The sequence below is a fragment of the Mastigoproctus giganteus genome, chromosome 8 (assembly GCF_048544385.1).
Source record: "Mastigoproctus giganteus isolate SK-2022 chromosome 8, ASM4854438v1, whole genome shotgun sequence".
NCBI classification, from domain to species: domain Eukaryota; kingdom Metazoa; phylum Arthropoda; class Arachnida; order Uropygi; family Thelyphonidae; genus Mastigoproctus; species Mastigoproctus giganteus.
The window spans coordinates 3,419,413-3,440,581 of record NC_143582.1 but is presented as its reverse complement, the minus strand read 5'-3'; the positions used below and the strand labels follow the sequence as shown (position 1 = coordinate 3,440,581).

General features: G+C 33.8%; 1 protein-coding gene across 1 annotated transcript in view; it reads left to right on the top strand.

The window, feature by feature from the left end:
* Positions 1-21,169, top strand: part of Ufl1 (UFM1 specific ligase 1) — a 113,483-nt gene that overhangs the window by 71,033 nt on the left and 21,281 nt on the right. The window contains 5 exon segments of the mRNA XM_090378873.1: positions 1,941-2,123; positions 6,211-6,340; positions 10,053-10,317; positions 12,948-13,111; positions 15,136-15,272. Coding sequence (XP_090234999.1) covers positions 1,941-2,123; positions 6,211-6,340; positions 10,053-10,317; positions 12,948-13,111; positions 15,136-15,272 — 879 coding nt within the window.

The following is a 21,169-nucleotide window of genomic DNA, read 5'->3' as shown; positions in this document are numbered from 1 at the left end:
AGTATGATGCCAATAAATTTTGTCTGACAATTTTAAACTTTCAATTTATAAAAAAATTGCAAAAATAAATAAATAGGAGAGGATTACTTTATCACAGATTTCATCCAATATCCAATATTTTCAGTTTCAGGTCCCTTTCTGAATTTATTGAATTTGCACAAACTTTTTCTTTCAACAAGCACAGCTTGTAATTTGTTCCACAGGCTAATTGCTCATTGGCTGAAATCAAATTTCCTGATATCCAATCTGATTTATTCTTACTAAGTTTAAGTCTGTCCTTTAGTCCTAGTAACTTGAGAGAGAGAGAGAGAGAGAGAGAGAGAGAGATTAAATACCTTCAAAATTCAGTTCAATTCAGAAAACAATCAAATCACTTGCAGATGTATAATCTACAAGCCATAAAAGCTTATAATAGCACTCCCTTACACTCCTCACTAGTCTTGTTGCTCTTTTGACACATTTTTTTTTGCTCATCTCAGATGCAGCTTTCAAACTTGTATACATATTACAGTGCATTGTTCTCTCTCTTCAAATTGACACTTGGCTTCATGGCATGTAATAGTTCTGTAGCTGCAAATAATGAAATGAGAACAACAGAAAAAAAAAAAAATGCTTAAGCACAGCAAGAATCAACTTCCTGTATGAATTTTTGGGAGTGAAAATGTTAATTAGGAGTTTATTAACTTCATGGAATGAAATATCAAACTACAATAATGAGAATTACACAAGGAACGTGTTGTGAAATTTTTGTCATAATAGAAGCTGAAAACAGTTCTTAGCTATTAGGTTGTTCTGGGCATTAGTTTGTTTCCTCAGATAATGTCATAATAATAAAGTATTTCAGTGAGTTATTTCTAAAGAAAGTTTTGAAGAAACATCACTAAATTTTCAGTTATTTATAATCCTTAGTTTACTTATTTTTAAAAAAAAAATCAAAAGGAGAAATGCCATATTTTGCATTTGGATAATCTTCTCCTGTCTTATATTTCTCAAAGCAGGAATTGCTGCCATTGAACATGATGTTTTGCTTCCCTTGCAATTTGTTTAGAATTAAATTTTGAACAGAAAATATTCATTTTAGATATCTGTTGTTTTATTTTCAGTTCTATCATTAATGTTTCAGCATGATTGAAACTGTATTTCTTCCTCTAGTATATCTCAGTGCCTATATTTTAAGTTACTTGAGAATTTTTTTCAAAGTTCTTGGATTACATTTTGGTAAAGGAAAAAAAATCCTTTTCTGAAAACTATAGCATCAGCTAAAAACCTACCCTTGGTAAGGTTAATTATAGTACATTACTTATCCTTACTTTTTTTTAGTAGTCATCAGGAGGAAACAAAGTTTCTGACCTTCATTATAAGTAGAAAATTTTCTTAGTAATTTGAAACTCTGCTTTTATAAATATTACAAATTAGTTAATTATATTTACTCTTTTATTTAAAATTCTATTATTTAATTTAGATTATTATTTAGAAACACTTTATTGTACAAGTAGGGTACATTCTCATTTTATATGTAGCAATGAGTAAACTTGGCTTGCTGATTGTTGCATCAATCTCATATTGTAGAGATACTTCACCACAAGTTGCCTCAGTATTTCACTATTCTAAAAAAAAAAAAAAAGGCAAAAGTACTGGTTCAATATAAAAGTTTATTGCTATTTATGTAAAGTATGTTACCCATTCTGTGATTTTGACCATTTTCTTTTTTTTTTTTTTTTTTTTTGTGAGTCTCATCAAAAAGGGTTGGAATCATGGTGTGTGGGGGGATCACTATGGAGGCTTGAACAACCCATGATGAAATATATCCAGGATGTGAGAATGTAGCAGATAAAACACATTTTGCGTATAGGTCATTATCTTTGTGTTCCAATTTAGTCTGTTAAACATAATGATATATCCTCATGATTGCACAGTCAAGCTTGTTTTTTTTCTTTCAGCCACTTCTTCCATCAGTGTTCAGTAATGATGATATAAATCAGATTGTAAGGTCTGCATTGAAGGGTTGCTCTAAACAAAATTCTGGAGTTCACATATTTAACAATAGTATTGTAGTTAGTGACAATTTAATTCAAGAGGCTATGAAAGTTTTTGAACCCTTGATGATTACAAAAGCTGAAGAGGTGAGTAGAGAAGAAAATTTAAATTTAAAAATAAAGAAAATTAAGGTATAACATTTTTGTCTCAGACAAGGTCTCCCAGTGATAATTTATAAATTAACTATTAATAAAATAGCTTATTAATTATAATAACATATATAACTTAACTCATTAACTAATATTATAACTTATTACTTATAACAACATTTATAACTTATTAATTAATATCATGATTTATTACTTATAAGTTAACATATTATAATATATAATTTATAATGATAACTTATTTTCACATATATATAATTTGCCACTTTGAAGATAGTTAATCATAATACATGTTGACCTTTTAATCGCATATTAATGATTTGTTTTTTGAAGGGGGGAATTTTGCATACTTAAAAAGTGAAACACTTGTGTATTTTTTGTTTTAGGTCTGGAAACATTAATTGCGAATATCAGACTAAAACAAAACCTATTATGGAATTCCTATTGAAGGAGGGATGTAACTCTGTTGCTGCCCATAACTGGCTGGCTGACTGTTCTATATTAATAGTATTAATATTAGAATCACTCATACTTTTTCTACTGACAAAAAAATGACTATCCAGTTCCACCTTTAACTTTACCAAACTCTTTGCCTCAATCAATTTGGGTGATAATTTATTCCAGTGATCTACAACCTGATTCCCAAAAGGAAATTTTAGATTTGGGATAAAGAGTGATACGAATGTATTCAGCACATTGGAGAATATTTTGAAGATTAAAATGCAAATAAGTTGTGATTATAATAAATGGTGGGAGGGCACCTCCGTAGCCAGGTGGGCAGGAGCAGCAGTGCATAGCGCATGCTCCTTGATTAGACCGGGGTTCGAGCCCGTGACCACCAAATACAGAGGATGCGGAAAGGTCAGGGATGATCACTGCATATCCCCGGAGCTAATGCTCCTAAAAACCAAATAACAACATAATAAATTGTTGTAAAATATGAACTGTGCATCTGTTGAGTGAAAACTATTACCACTTATATTGGAATAGTATTCTAATGTAGGAAAATAGTTAATGCTATGTAGTATGTCTACTATTATGATGTAACATTTCCTACTTAGTCCCCGACTTATTATGCTGTGACCTTGACACTCATATCAGCGTTGTCTAATCAACCAAATCAATGAATGTTGGGTTAACTGTGTCCCCTGTACTATCCTAGCTACTACAAAGTATATCATTAATAACACAGTAACTTGGGTGAAAGTGTTTGGATCTCTGATATTGAAGATGATCCACTCAGAACTGTCCCAGCCAGTTAGCAATCAGCTGTATGCACTTTAATTTGTGAAACAAATTTGAGGTGCATACTGTGGATGAGAATAAAGTTAATGCTTGTTGCCTGAGTACATTACCATTACATATTACAACATCCAGTCATTTCTGAAATACTGTTAAATCCACAAGACATTCTACTCAGAATCTCTTGTTAATTTAATCCTGCTGAAACTTGATTGCGACAGTCAATGTGGAAAATTTTAAGAAAACAGTTAAACTTCTATGAGGACAATTCTGCCATATTTCAATTAGAATGAAAAATATAGAGTTCAACATTTATCCACCTATGGCATTCAACAATGAAATAATTTTTAACATTAGTGGCCATGTAAACTGATATAATTGTTTTGTGTGGAAGACAAAACTCACAACTCATTTGAAGGCATCGATAGACAGTCCTAGAGTTAAATGTTGATGCACTCTAATTGCCCTGGGCATCATTGTGCCATATATTTTTGAAAATTATACTATGAAGGGGTATCCAGTTGATGATCTAAATATTTAGATCTATATATATGAACTGAAAGCACTTTACATCTGTAAAGTTTTTAGAAACAATTTTATATTTTAAAAAATTATAATTTTATAAATTTTATAATTTTTCATCAATGTTTTTCCCTCCACTTCTTTGGTGATTGTAAATCTTATTGTTACTATCACATAAAATTTGAAAGATGGATAAAATTATGACAGAATCAAATATTATATGAGCTTCCTTTATCTGTTGTCCAGTCAGGATATTTTCAACATAATGTTGTTTTTCTGCAGTATCTTTGCAGTGTCTTCCTTATTTCCCACTCCATGTGACATCTGGCTTTGGGCAATTTTAAAAGACATGTTGGTACTGTACCAACATGTAGGATATAATTGATCTTAAGGGAGGAATTTCAGATGTCATTTCTACAAGCATTATTCTGCATGAAATATATCTCAGAGTATTAAAAGCAGTATTTGAAGCTTTCATAATGTGCGTTGAAGTTGATGGAAAGCAACTGAATACAGAAGACCAGCATAGTAGAATGTTTTAGTAACTATTATTTATAATCTTATTTCATCCATGCTTTTATTTTTAATAATAACTATTATTAAAATAACTATTACTACTTCTTCCATATAAGTGGTAACTTAATTTCCATTTCATCATGTATTTTAGAAGTTATAGACCAACAGGCATTGCTTCCTTTTACATGATCCTCATGTATGACTTTTTTCTTTTATGGTTTAGTATTCATACATAATCATAAACGAAAAAAGTCATCATGTATGACTTTTTTCTTTTATGGTTTAGTATTCATACATAATCTAACCTGATTAGCTATCCCCTATTTGTATGCACAGTACTGTTCATTTATGTCTCCAGTTTGAAATCTAAAATTCTTGCAAGAGTCATTTACAGATTCAAACTCAAACAACACTTATTATTTTACTGAGTACAGAATATGTATACAGAGTACACATATTCTGTGTACTCTGTACACATACAGAATTCTTAATTCCTAATAGCCAAACTAATGGAAATAAGAATGCTACACATTCTTAATTCCTAATAGTCAAACTAATGGAAATAACGTATCTGCAAAAAAAATAAATAAAACTCACAAAATTTAGTAATTCATTAATTCATTTCACAAATGTACAAAATCTCAGTTCTAATCCCGGTAATGTCCATTTCCATCTGTCTGCTAAGTCCAACTTTTTCTGAGGAATCTCAGTTACCTCAACTACCACTCATTTGTTTTAATCGTTCTTTTATACCTGAAAAAGACCTGGGAGTAATTGTGCAGTCAGATATGAAGCTTTCTGAACAATGCAGACAGGCTGCCAGGGTATGTCATGGGATTTTGTCAATGATATATAGGAATTTTGCTAGCAGGGGAAATGGAGGTGATTGTCCCTCTGTATAAGGCAATGGTCAGGCCACGCCTTGAGTACTGCGTACAGGTCTGGAGGCCTCATTTTAGGAAGGATGTAGATTTGCTTGAATGTGTACAGAGAAGGACAACAAGATTGGTGAGGGGAATGAAGGGATCCTCTTACCAAGAGAGGCTTAAGTTCTGCAAATTACAGTGGCTGGAGACTAGGCACCTGCGTGGTGATCTGATTGAGGTGTATAAGGCCTTGAATGGGTTGAGCACGCTGAATTCCGATGGGATCCTTCCACTTCTTGAGATTACAAACCTAAGGGGGCATAAATTCAAATTAAGAAAAGACAGATGTAGAATAGATGTGCGGAAATTTGCCTTTAGCTAGCAGGTGGTTAATTGCTGGAACAAACTTCCATCTGTCGTTGTGGAAGTTGACAGGTTAAATAAATTTAAGGAGGAACTGGACAGGCATTTGGAGGGAATGGTGTGATTTTTTTTTTTTTTTTTTTGGCTGATGCTGCATAAGCTCATACACTTGCTTTCTTGCATCACATGCAACTACTACTACCTTCTGCTTTAAAGGCAGTACTTGTTCATAAATCCACTCTTATATTCCCTATTAGAGATTTCATAATGTGGAATCTCATTTTTATCTCTACTGACCTCAGTTCCACTTTATTTTTGGTCAACTGGTGCTGCTCCCTCCCCATTGTTTCCCTTACCATACACTTGGGTTTATTAGAGCAACATCACATACATTATTTTTAAAATCACCAACACCCAACAAGTGATTCGTCATAAAAGGAAATCTATTACTTGATTTTATATAATTTTTTTTCTTAAGTTTGAATATTAGGCATGCTGATCAGTATTCAATATTTGCTGTTCTTTTCCTTAATATTTGCACTGCTTTACCATCATAGGATGCACTAAAAGGAATCAATATTATGGCACCTACAGTTACCAAAACAACAGGGAAATCTGATAAAGCTGATGATGCTGGAGGAAAAACAAAACAGGACAAGAAGGAGGAAAGAAGAAAAAAAGCTACAGGTAAAATTTTTACAAAATGATTCAGATATTTTCTTTTATATGGATATGTAATTTGTGTCTCCATCACTTAGTGTAATGTATTTCATTGTCTCCCATAGTTCCCTTCGAAAAATTAGAGTTTGAATATTATAAATGGTGGTCTGCAACTTTTCTTTTGGTAAAGTGGTAGAGACCCCACACCAATCAGGCATCTTTGTCATTCATTCTGAAAATTGACATTTGAAGCACATAGTTTACAGATAACTATTTCCCTTTCCTAAGGAATACAGCAAAGGGGAGTATAGCACTGTCTTCACTGTCACTCTTAAGCTTTTTTAGTTATATTGACAATCCAGTAAAACTATGTGTAATGTTAGAATGAATAATTTATTCTGACATTAACAAACTGCAAAGCACATTACTTGAACTGAACATAATTTTAGTGTCCATTACTTTTCAAGAATAATTAGCATTCCACAGCTTTGGGTGATATTTTTACTCAAAATGATAGTGCTATACTGTATTTTTAGAAACAAATAATTTATTAAGTTTAGTGCAGTGTTACAGCAACAAAGCTTCTTAATGTTAGAAAACTAAAAGGAACAGGAAAGCTAAACTCATTACACAATTGCATTCAAAATATATACAGTAAAAGTCTAATGATCCAGTATCCATGCATTTCTATTGCCTGATTTTAATGAAATTTGGGATAGCTTGAAAAACTTTCACATAGTAAAATAACACATTAAACTTACCCATGATAATACTGATTTTTGGCAGTTACGTGTAATAACTTGGTCTCATTGAAAAACTTTGCTGTATCTTCCCAAAACACTGTTTGCCATTTCCAGACATGCTGTGCTATGATTGAATGATCCATTGATGATTAAACTGAAAATTAAAAGCTTTTAAGTGTCATTATCTCAATATGGTAAATTAATTATTGGTGTACCAAAGCAACAGTATTCACAGGAGATGATAAATTACAGGGTCACTCCAAATTATGAACATATACATATGAACAAACTTTCTAATTTATACAGTATAATGCTCTCAGGAATGAACAGTCTTGACATATTTATTTTTCTTCTTGTCAAATATAAAAGTGACTATATTTATGTTGAATGATAATCAAAATGTGCTATGTTAGTCTAAGAAACTGAAAACGGATTAGTGGCTCAATGACTAATTAGTCATTGAGCCACTACTTTTGCTTAAAAATAACAATTGGCAATCTTATGATATTATAACAACCCCCCCCCCCTTATGCCATAAATTACAGAATACAAACATGCCTTAATTTTAAAAGAAATTTATATATTGTATGTTGTATGTTCACTTCAAAGTTCAAGTGTGGTAAGAATTTTTATTAACAATTGGCAAGAATTTTTATTGCTCTAAGATGATATCTCCCTCCTGGATCCTCTTGAATGCTACATTAACATTCAAGAGGAGCAAAAAACAGAACAGCTATGCAACATACTGACTGGCTTACTCAAAATTCGAATAACTGGATTTTCTGAACCATTAGCTGTTGAAGTATTGAATTTGTACTGTATTTATATATTATCCTAACTCATACACCCCTGCCACCCATGTTCATCTTGGTACCTGTCTAACTCTTTAAATTTACTTACTCCCTCCAGTTCCACAAGACCAAATAAATCATAATTGTGTTACTATCTCTTATGTGAACATAAGATACAATTGTATTTATTATTTTTTTTTATTTTTCTTTATTTATTTTTTATGATTTCTAATAATGGATACAGGATAATATCAGTTACCTCATTAGTTTGAACTCATTAAAGTAAGTTAGCTATACTCGCTATAGCTAAAAATCAATTTTGTTCCAGTTGCACTAAGCTAACCTTAAATGACAGTTAATAAATTAACTATCATTTAAGTTAATTGTTTTAATACAGGATATAGTGTTGTCATATGGAACAGTTTTAAACTCCTCCTCCCAGATAATTTGTTAAAATTAATTAGTTCACTTTTGCATGTTTTTGGTTTTATGCAATGCAAAGCTTCATGCAGAAGTATGCTATGCTGTACTTGTGTTTAAAACTAATCCTAATCATCTGCTCCGACCTTACCTTACTTTACTTTGTTCAGTAACATAAAGTAAGGTTGAGTAAAGTTGTCTGATTGTTGTAGAAAAGGACTGACACTGACAGTGTTAAAAATTATTAATACTGAAACAGTATTGCCTCAACCGACAACTAATAAAATAAAAACCAAAAGTTTATTGAAACAAAAATATATAATTAAATTAAAGAGAAAGAATTAAAAATTAGACTGTGTTAAAAATAAAACTAAAACAAATTAATTAAAAATTAAAATACAAAGTTGGATTAAAAACAAAATCAATCAAATGGGAAATTAGCTTTTGAGGCAAAGAGCCTCTTTGCCAACTTACTGAAGCCTACAATAGCAGATCAACTATAATACAGAATGGTGTATTATAGTTGACCTTTCTGTATAATAACACCTTTCTGTAATACCTTTCTATGCTTGACTTGCTGGCATAGGCTTCAGTAAGTTGCCAAAGAGACTCTTCGTCTTGAAAGCTACTTGCCCATTTGTTTGATTTTATGTTTTTAATCCAACTTTGTAATTTAATGTTTTTAATTAATTTGTTTTGGTTCTATTTTTATTTTTAACACAGTCTACTTTTTAATTATATATTTTTGTTTCAATAAACTTTTGGTTTTTATTTTATTTTATTAGTTGAGGCAATGTTGTTTTAGTATGTTTAACTCCAATGCTCGAGGCCTTTTCTCTAAAAAAAAAAAAAAAACTATTAATATTGGAAATAAATTATATATCGCCATTTTATACTACTCTAAAATCTTGGGACTCCTTATAGAAGACTGACTTTTTATTTGTCCTGTCCTGTCTGGTACACTATGGCCATAGTTGCTGATGTGCCTAATAAATCCACAAACAAACAAACAAACAACATTTGTCCTGTATCAGCTAAAATCTTATCATCCTGTATTTTGATTTTGTGGATGCTGGTACCCACTTTCTTTTAGAAACCAAACTAAGATATTAATAATGACATTCAGGGGTTACCCATAAAAATAAATGTTGTACAGAGTTCGCTGAGAATATTAGAGCACTTTTTTTTTCTTTTTTTTTTTCCGGAGTTTTTTTTTTCGGAGGAAATCACTGATATCTACAACATCCGGCAAAGATTTTTACCCACTGTTCTGCCATGTAACTCTCCTGAGGAGATAAGAGTATCAGTGGTCAGTTTTCTCATTCTGTTTCTTCGTTTCCATTTCTTATGGTGCATAACTTTCATCAGTACTTTATTATACAGACTATTTTTTCTCTGGGTTTACCATTACAGTTTGTGATAAACTTTAAGCCTGTGAAAGAGACATACTGTCCCAAAGGACACTTTTAGAGTTCGTCACTTCTGAAATTTCTTCTGGTCATTCTTCTCAACATCATTATTTCATACATAGGCAGGCTTTTTATTTAAAAATTTTATTTCCTTAAAGTTAGCATTACTGTTGTTAAATTCTGATCTGACAGAAAGACTGCATTTTGGCTTGCTTTTTAAGTTTCATTTCTACATTTGGTCAGTTGCAAGAATTTCACATACATTGTACTTCTAACCTCTGAAATGGCCTTTTAAGTTAATGTGCTATGATGTTGTACTCCAAATCTCTTTATGTGAATTCTTATGTAAATTATCTATTAATCTATTAAATTTCAGGTGGTAAATCAGGTGGAGGAAGTCAAGGCAGAGAAACAAAAACTAAATCTGTTAAAAAGAAACAGCGAGGACACAGAGGAGCTGGAGATGATTCAGGTTCAGATGAAGAGAGTTCCATAGCTTCTTCAAGTAAAGGATCACAAGGAAAACAGGCAGAATTGGAATATCTAAGTATAGAAGAAATTGAAGAACAGCTGTATAATGTAGATTTCTTGAAAGAGTGTCCAGACGAACTTTATACAGCTATTGCAGAACAGATTCATCGGTATGTATTAATTTTTAATATTTGGCTTTGTTTTGCATTATGACAACTACCTATGAGGGTGTCCAAACTAATGAAAATCCAACAAAGGAAAGAAATTTAATAGATTAGCTATGACAGTTATTTGTTATTTGGTTTTTTTTTAGGAGCATTAGCAACTAAGGCCATATTGCTCCGGGGATATGCGGTGGTCATTCCTTGACCTTCCTGCATCCTCCGTATTTAGCACGGGCTCGAACCCCGGTCTAATCAAGAAGCGTATGCTGCGCACTGCCGCTCCTGCCCACCTGGCTATGGAGGCACCTGCTATGACAGTACTGCTGCATCAAGTAACAAGTAACATTGCTGTCCAGCTGGATTTTTTTCAATTATCTGAGTTTCAGTAGCTGCATAATTAGCTTACCTGTTAAGGAAACTTTTATTTGTGTGTATATTAAAACAATTAGCTACTTGATTTAAGCTGAATTTTATTGATTAAAAGGTTAATTAAATATTTGTATATGTTTAGCTATTGTTGCTGTCCCAATTTTAGATTTAAGCAAAATATGTATTTATATATAAACAAAAGGGGTGGGCTAATAAATCACGTAGAGATAGCCACATACTGGTACCCCCCTGCTTAACATAGGAGATGCATGCTTGTCAACTTCATTTTAAGCAAAAAATCTGTTTGCTGGGGGCACTTTTTCTGCAAAAGGCTATTTTAGTGTGAAAGTTAAAGTAAAAATATATTATCACTCAAGCATATTGACAAAAACAATATGACAAATAGCTTTATACATCCTATTCTCTTACTAACATGTCCCTGACTAATCCTGTTGCTTTCTCTTGGATTGGCTGCATCAAGAGCAACAAGATTAGTCAGGGACAAAAAAGGGAGACTTCAAACTGATACCAATGTTTGCTCACATCATATCAGTGAAATTTTTCTTGTAAGGAATAAATCCTTTATTCTTTATTCTACAAATCTCCTCCTTTATCTAAACCTAAATAGTGGTAAATGTTGTCCAAGATAGAAATGTAACATATTACATCTTGGCTCTTATCCAAATCTCCATATTTTTTTGCCTACTCTAAAGCTTGCAACAATTTTCCAAATGGTAGTCAAACATTCTGGTCACTGGACAAAGCTGTTGGCCACAACTCCTGTCCATCTGTACTTCCATCTCTGTTACAACCAGATTGTTCTGTTGATCTGGGTGCTACAATCAGATGGTTCTGAATGATCTGGGTGCCAAGAAAGCTCCAGATGGTATTTCTCCTCTTACTTTCCAAAACTGTGCCTTTACTCCTATTCTGTGTTGCCGTTCTACACATTCTCATTCCACTGGTGTTTTTCCATCTGTTTGGAAATTTGCCAAACCCTAAAAAGGGTTTCAACCCTCCCCCCATTCAATTATTGTCCCATTGCACTTCCACTCTTTCCAAAGTAATGGAAAAATTTATCAACCATCTCCAAAACTATTTTGAAACTTTTTTTTATGTTATCAATGATTGACAATATGTATTCAGTCAGTGTGTGTGCCAGTCCACTGATGATATGTTAACTTATATTACTCATCTTTGGACAAATTTAATGGAAAAGTGTAGTGAAACCCAAGCAGTTGCTCATGACATTTCTAAGGTTTTTAATCATGTTTGTCACAAAGTTCTTCTAAACAGGCTCCTATCTTATGGATTGCCAATTGTTTTTTTGAAATTGGGTATCTCGTTTTCTCTGACTGTCCTCTGCCATCTGACTTCTCCACTAATGCTGGTGTTCCCCAAGGTGCATTTCTTTCTCCCACTCTTTTCCTCTCGTATATTAATGGCCTTCTTCTATTAACTTGAAAACTCTATCCATTCATTCTATCCTATACATAGAATGAATGTGTTAATAGGAATCTAGAACAATAGTTTTGCAAATAAAGAACTATATGTTAAGTCATTTTTACAAAATTTGTGTGTCAAAAATGGTTATATTTTCCTTGTGTTAAAAAATAATGTATAATTTATTTCTATAAAAAATACAGCACTTCATCATATGTAAAAAATTTATAACAACTAATTTAACTTTCTGTTAAAAAAGTTCCCCAAGATTGAAACTAATTTGTGTTTTTTTTTTTTTTTTTTTTTGAAGTATGCGTTAATTATCATTGTCTACCTCCTACAACAACAATGATTAGAAGTAATGCTTATTTTCGTGCTGTAATTTCTTTACAGAAGAAATTTTATACATTATAATTTTGTGATCATCATCCAAATCTGTTGTACCCAGCAGGTGCACAGTTCATTATAATAGTTCAAATCAGTCCTTCTGGACTTGTTCTCATATTCTATTCTATTAAAAGATCTGCCAAAAGGCTGAAATGTGATTTTGAAGAATAAACTAACTAAAAAGTATAATATTGAAATAACCTTCAAGTAGAAATTCAGAAGATTCATAAAAGTTTAAACTAGGTTCAAATTTTCTAATATACAAGTATTTACTATTCTTAATTTGTATGCTAACAATCTATTCAAAAGTCAAAAGTTCGTTATTTTACAAAAAAATTAATTAATCTTTTGATTTCTGTGATAGCAACCATTAAATTACTTTATGCCCTGAAGATATCTTATTTAGTTATGTTTTACAGATAAAAATTATTTTTTAGGCCTCTAACAAAGAAATATCAGGAAATGGCAAAATCTGTTTTCTTGGCTTCTGCTGCTGCTTCTGGTAGTGCTCGCAGGAAGGCATATGCAGAACTTCAAGAAAAACTTAATACACTGCTTAACCATATACACTTATTTGAAAAGGGAGTAAAACTCTTTCAAGGTATGTTTCTTATTTATTTTTTTCCATAAATGGTTTATTATCACTGTAAAGCATTTATTCTTTAGAATATTTCAAATTATTTATTAGTATAAATTATCTTTTATTTCATATTGAGAATTATGAGATCTACTTTGGATATGTAGATGATGATTAAATACAATTCTATAATTTTTTAAAATATTTGATAGAAAGATTACTAAAGAGTAATTTTTGAATCAACTTTTAAGGCCCATTAAGGCATTCTTGAAGTTCATCAAGCACAGTTAAGGTGTATCTTAGCTTGGAAAATAAAAACACAGTTTAGCATTGTAGCTGAACAGAATTTAATTTGTCCCCTCCTTCAGAGGAAATCAAACTTTAGCCTCTGAACCATATTAGAAACCAAAGGTTGAAGAAAGATCAACTAATCAAAATAAATCATTACTTTAACTTTGATTTTATATGGTGACAAAAGCTTTGATACATATATTTTTAATTCTAACTCATCAATGATTAAAACAATTCAAATGAAATTTTGCAGTATTAAAAAACTGCATATTGCATAAAAAGAGAGACCCAAGAGGATAGATGAATTGAAACTTTGAATGATTTCATTGAGGCTTATGGGTATTATGGGCTATGGACATGGAAGGATTGAGCTGTGCTTCAGTTCTATCTCACAGACTTGCTGTGTGTCAGGAAACATGGTGATCATGATTGTATACATATTAGAAATTTTGTCGGGTTATTGTTTCATATCTGACAAAGGGCCTGATATAAAGCTGGAAATAATATGTTTGTATATTCTAATATTTTAGTATCATCCTTATACTAGAAAACATTTTCTGTAAGAGCTGTTTTGAAATGAAACCATTGTGATATCTATATAAAAAATTTTATACACTGCTCAACAAAATTAACAGAACAAAATGTTTTTCATGAATATTTTATTGTGAACAGTGTTGCCGAAGGCGAATATTTGATATAATAGGCATTCTGGCATGTAAATTCCAAATATTCAGTAAAAATTGATCTATCACCTTACAGAACTGCACATTATGAAGTTCTGTTATCTTGTTAGTTTTAGCCGTTTTAGCCTACAAACAGATTCTAGATGTTATTTCATCTAGAGACAACGAGAAATGTGGTACTGTCCCTCAACATCAGAGAAAGGGACACTTACAGTGGAGGAAATGTTCTCATGTGGGACAGAATAGTGATCAACAGTCTCACCTCCACCCCCTTCGTGTTTTTGATAGGGGCACCGTAACTGTGTAGAGGTACTGAAAACAGATCCTCGAATCCTATGTGCAAATTTTTAGGGATTTAGTTGACCCAGATTTTCTTTTCATGCATGACAATGCTACTGCACATAAAGCTCAAGTGGTGTAGGAATATCTTTAAACTGCAGATATCCAACAACTGCCATGCCATGGTCCACACAATCACCAGACTTACATCCTATCAAATGTGATGTGGGATGCCCTTGGGCATCTGGTATCAACATTTATAGGGGTTGTATAAACATTTTCTGTAAGAGCTGTTTCTTGCTGTCTCCTCATTTCATTGTTATTATATGGTACGACACCATACCAGATTTTGTTATGCTGCACGAGTTACACCACGTTTTCTGCATGTTCTGTTAATTTTTTCGAGCAGTGTACTTATTCATTTGAAATTCTTTAATTTTGATATTTTCAGTTTCTTGTGAGATTTAGATATCTTGTTTTATGAACTGGTTGCAAAAACTGTTGCCAAAAAGATGTTGGAAATACCATTAAGAATTATTATGTTTTTAAAAAAAAAAAAAAAAAAAGGTTGTACTGTTACATTCAAAAGAAAATACTTTGAGATTAAAAAAGAAATTACTTTGAGACTAATTATCCAAATATAATAATACTTTTAAAATATATTGCTTTATTTGGAATATTTGTTACATTCTACAAAGGTGTTGGTGGTGGCTGATGTAAATGACCATGTATCAAAAACTTAGTGGTGTATATCTTAAGTGAAAGATATTAGAATTTTTTATTTTTATTTTGTAGAGGACACACAAGCTCAACTTTATAAGTATCTTTTGAAGACACTGTGTACTGAAATTGTCAACATGTTGGTCAATTCATTAGCTAACGAACATGGATTAAGTAACGAAAGTGATTTAAATTCTTCACTAACTACAGAGGTATGATAATGTAATATATTGTATCAGTGCAATTTCTTTAATATAAAGAAATACATATGTGTGTATCATGTTAAAATTATATATGAAGTTAGTAATTTTTCTTAGAAAAGTATTTATGAATCAGAGTTTGGACAAACTTATCATTGAATAAAAACATTTCCTTAATTAGTAGTAAAAATTCATCCGTTACTTTCAACTTGTTCATAATTAATGAATTTTTAATGTCAGTACTTAATTCATTTAATATTTCTTTGATTAGCATTTGTTAGTGCTCTATTTGTCAAAACTTTAACAGCATTTCTAAATACTTTTATCTAGCAGGAATTCTTTTTTAATGAAAACCAAAATTTTATAGAGAAATATAGTCATTCCTTTCTCATTTTATATATATATTTTACATACCTCAATTTATATATTACACACACACACACGTGTGTGTGTAATATATAAATTTATACTGACATCATCTGAGTAGTTCATTCTTTATAGATAAAGTATCTTGCTTATTTAAAATGCTTGCAGATTTTGTTCTGATTAAAAATCATCCACTTATTCTACAAGACTTGGCAATTTACACTGAAATATGTTATTTTTTCTGTGTATCACAGTTGCTGATATTATTTAGCACATTTCCACAGTCGTCTCCAATATCTGTTGTTCTCCATGACAGTAGAATGGTTTCACCACTTTTTGCTCATTTGTTGCAGCTTTGATTCAATTCCCATTTATGACTGGAGGAGTTTTAAAGTCATCTTCAATTAAGGCTGTACTTTTTTTTTTTTTATGAAAACCTCAAACACGAAAGGTATTAGAACGTATGGTACTTAGTACCGTGCTTGGGTTGGAGGTTGAGAATACGAAAGAAGATATTTGTCGACATTAGGCTTGAACTTTTGTAGACTGTAATTTTCAGGAAATACGTACGAAGGAAGGTTGTTCCAGAAAACAACAGTTGAATGAATAAACAAGGAAGATGAAAAGTTTGTTCTGTGAGTTTGAAGTTCGACAGTAAATGGATGTTGGTTGGTGGCGGCACGTGTTTAGACTGTTTTGAAAGAGAGAGAGCAGGAATTATAGAAGCCAATTCAGAAGAACAGTGCCCATGGAAGTATCTGTAGAAAAGGCATGCAGCAGAAACAGTATGTTTATGATACAGTGAGTGAAGAGAGAGAGAGAGAGAGAGAGAGAGAGAGAGAGAGAGAGAGAGAGAGAGAGAGAGAGAGACTCTGTTAAAGATGAGTCATTAATTAACCTAACTGCCCTCTTCTTAATGGAATCTAGACGCTTGAGAGAGGTTTTAGGGGTGCCGCCCACGATGTAGGAACAATATTCCATGGTAGGGCAGATTTGCGATTTGTACAGGGTGAACAGCTGTTCGGAAGAAAAGTAACGCCGAGAACGAAAGAGAAAACCAAGTTTTTTAGATACAGAGGAAGCATTATTTGTAATGTGCTTGTGCCAAGAGAGTTTTAGAAGTCAGCGTACTCCCCAAAAGAGATATATCATTTTGCCTAGAAATTGGAGTGTCACCAAAGATAAGCATAGGAGCAGAAGAATCCTTTTTGCGAGATATAAGACAAGACTGAGTTTTAGAAGGATTGAAATCAACTAAGTTGTCTTTGCCCCACTGAAGAATTACCTAAGATCGGCATTTAAGGAATTGGTAGCAGATTTTCGAGAATTTGAAGCTGATTGAGCAGGGCAAGGTTTCTCAAACTGGAAAGTGAAATGAATGTGCTATCATCGACAAAACTATGGATAGGATTTCCAGTCAATGGAAGAAGGTCATTAATATACAAGAGGAAAAGAATGGGGGAAAGAACCGAACCTTGGGGGACACCAGCATTAGTGGAGAAGTTACAAGACAGAGAGCCATCTACCATCACCCTCGGGCGCCTCCGTAGCCAGGTGGGAAGGAGCAGCAGTCGCTTCTTGATTAGACCGGGGTTCGAGCCCGTCACCACCAAATACGGAGGATGCGGAAAGGTCAGGGAATGACCACCGCATATCACGGAGCAATATAGCCTTAGTTGCTAATGCTCCTAAAAAAAAAACCAAATAACAAAATAACAATAACCATCACCCTCAGTGAGCGATCAGAGAGAAAACTGGATAACCATTTACAAAAAACAGTTGGCAAACCATAAGATGAAAGCTTGTTTAGAAGACCTTTATGCCAAACACGATCGAAAGCCTTTGAGATGTCAAGAGTAACTGCTTGTGTTTCACCGAACTTTTCCATTGAATTTGTCCATAAATAGGTAACATAAGCCAGAATATCACCAGTGGATCGACACTGATGGAATCCATACTGGTGATCATTGATCAGACGGATGGTTTCTAGGTAGTTTAAGAGTTGTCAGTTAATTGAGTTCTCCATTACCTTAGAAAGAGTAGAAGTAATTGCAATGGATCGATAATTGGATGGGAGGGATTTGTCACCCTTTTTAGGAAGTCTGGATATGAGCAAATTTCCAATCAGAAGGAAAAACACCTTTGGAATAAGAAAGTGAAAAAAGCTGCAAAGAACTGGAGTGAGTTCAGGAGCACATGTTTTGAGAACAAGTGGAGAAATACCATCAGGACCTGGAACTCTCTGAGTATCAAGTTTCATCAAAATCCTTCTGACATCCTTTTGACATACAACCACGGCAGGCATTGAATGGAGCATGTTGGGAATGGTGGGGAGTGTTTTACCAAGTTCATTGATACATAATTTGGAAGAAAAGGGTGTCGGTTGGATCATTAGTAATTGGGTTGGAAGAAAAGTGTGTCAATTGGATCATTAATACATGAGTTGGAAGAAAGATGGTATGCTAGCAGGTCAGCTTTATCCTTGGCTGAAGTGACAACAGAACCATCTGGTTTTAACAGAGGTGGGAGCAGAGATGGGCATTCTAGTCCGTGGCCAATAGCTTTGGCAAGAGACCAGAATGCTTCACTACCATTAGGGCAAGAAGCAAGTTTTTTACTCTTAGCCTGTTCAAAATCTAGTTTGGACTGATTAATAACTGCTTTACAATTTGTGAGCTTTGGTGTAGGCAGAAAATGAAACTGAAGAATTGGAAACAAGCCAATTACAATATGCAATATTCTTCTCTTAAACAGCCTTAGCACATTTATTGGAAAATCGGGGTTTAGATAAAGGACAAGATTTTAAAGTGGAGTGTGAAATAAAGGATTCCATTCCTACACTGGCAAGATCTAAGCAAACATTGACATCAGAAGTTTTGAAACAGTAATCTGACCAAGGAAAAGAAGAAAAGAAATCTCGCAGGTCATTCCATTTTGCATCCTTTTAATGCCAGACATGAGATAAAGGCTCCATTGGAGAAGAGACAATCACCAAGTTGTGATCTGAGGTGCCTGAAGGACCACTCACTTCGACTGTGTATTTAGAGGGGTTGGAGGGGTTGTTTGTGAGAAAAAGATCAAGCGTGTTGGCTGTATGGTTAGGATTGTCTGGTATTCTTGTAGGTAAATGAACAATCTGTGTGAGGTCATTAGTAATTGCAAAAGCCTCAGCATCTCGACCAGCTGGGTTGGTGTGACTAGAAAACAGAAGCCAGCTGGAGTTGTGAACATTAAAAGCTCCAAGGAAAATTACCTCACTTTTGGAAAAGTTGGACTGGAGAAAGTCCAACTCTTCCCCAAATTTAGCTTTAATACAGCCTTAATGAACCCTACTGCTTCCACCTATCTCAGATGGAGGAAGTAGGTCTCCCCACAAGTTATTCCACGTTTTTGATCCTGCACAACATCCACATTTGTCCATGAACATACATACTTGTACAAACATAAGAAACAAAAGCACAAAATGGTTTAAGTCTCTGAAGCACCTAACAACAACAAGTTAACATCTCTTGTGCAGACATAGTATATCTGATTATCAGATAATAGAACAGTTGTTTAGAAAATAATTCTGATTGGTCTGTAAATAAAATTTACCATTAATTTGGTATGCTGCTTTAATATTTATTATATCTGTGTATTAGAGATGAAGTGTGTAATTCATAACACATGGTGTGTATAAGAAATTCTCACTCTGCATTATGCGGAGTAATTTTTTCCTGAAGTGAAAGAGTTTCTCAAAAAGGATCTACTCTGTATGTCACCAAGTCTGTATGGAATGTTTATCTTGACAGAACATGTTAGTTTAAATAAGTTGTTTAAATTTGGTCTCTGTGATACTTCCCTTTGTCTTTGTGGAGCTGTTGAATCTGCTGACCATGTTCTCTTTGATTGTTCATCTTATTGTGATCTTAGGACTGAACTGGAGTCATCAGTTCCAAACTTTTCCCTGGCTGTGAAAAGGGCCTTGGTGCAAATGGAAAATGTTTTTATCATCTTAAACTCTTTTGCTGGCAGAACTTTCAAAAGAAGAGAGTTTCTGTGTCAATCAGTGTCTCCTTAATTGAATGAGAACTTCACGGTTATACTGAACTCTGATAATACAAGTTGTTTCTAACATGCATCTTCATGATATACTTGACTGCTCGTATTTCTCTTCTTAGAATCTAGTAGATAGCGTCTTTTGTCCTGTTTACGCCATGCACTTTGTTTCGCTATGCACTTTTGCTCTCAGTGGAACAGATTGTTATTATGGAAATGATGTGCTTGTGAACCTTCACCTTGTTTGGAAGCTACAGGTGCGTGGCTTATGAACTTTCATCTAGTCTGAAGTCACAAGAAAGTCTGTTGTATAATTGGTAATTGTTGGAATATTGCAAATATCGCTGATGGAACTGATATTCGGGTGACACTCAAGTCAAGTGGACCCAATTTCGGCGAAGTCCGGACGGTCTGTGACAGCCAAATCCTCTGCTTGCACCTTCACGATGGTGGGACTGTTAGTAATCCTGGGTATAACCTGCATGCACAAGTATATGGTGGGTGACCACCCCAGGTGTGAACCAACGTAAGCAGGGGTCGAGGTGTGGCGCCCACACCACATGGAGGAACACCGCCCCTCTATGTTACCAGGCAGTACTAGGTGGTAGATGACTCTCATCAACCGGTGAAATACCACCACTTTGCTTATTGGAGGCTTGAAATGGTGGAACCCATGTTTAGTCTCTAGAGCTAAGTTCCGGTCAACCTTTCCCTATCTCTTCCATCATGCAGTATGATTGATGACTTTTGAGGTTATGATGAATGTCGTGGCGAGATCCAATATTCCTTACATTTCGAGGGTACAGCTCTAAAACGGTGTTCGCAGGCTGGCGGCTAGTTAGTACACCGGACTGAACCTATTGGTAACTCTCTAGGAAGCTTCCGGATCAGCTAGTGTATAATCTTGCTGCCTCTACTCTGCCAGATAGTGACTGGAGGGAGTCCGAGTAGTGTGTATGCGGGGAGCATTGTCGAGGCCACGTTATGTCAAGGATCTGGGTATATTCTTACCACATGTACGCCATATACAAAAATTTCATTACTTCATACAGCATGTCCCACCTACTTTTTCTTACTATTGAATACACCATGAATTGTCAAACTAATAGAGCAAGCTTATCTGCGAAAAGATCTAAACCTCCCAAGGACTTCCTAATTCATTTCACAAATATACGTGGTCTCAATTCTAATCTCAACGATGTCCATTTCCACTTGCAGACTGCCATACCCCATGTACTTTTTCTGACAGAATCTCAGTTATCGGTTGATTCATCTACTGCTCATCTCAGATGCCCAAATTATTCGCTGTATGATTCCTTTCGCCTCAAAGGTTGTACTTGTGCATATGTCCGTTCTGATATTCCCTGTCAGAGACTTGGCAATTTGGAATCTCCTCTCTTTGATCTTCTCTGGCTTAAAATCTCTCTACCTCATTGTGTCAAATTCATCTGTTGTCTCTACCGTTCTCCCAACTCCACTAATCACTTGGAGCTCTTTGACTTCCT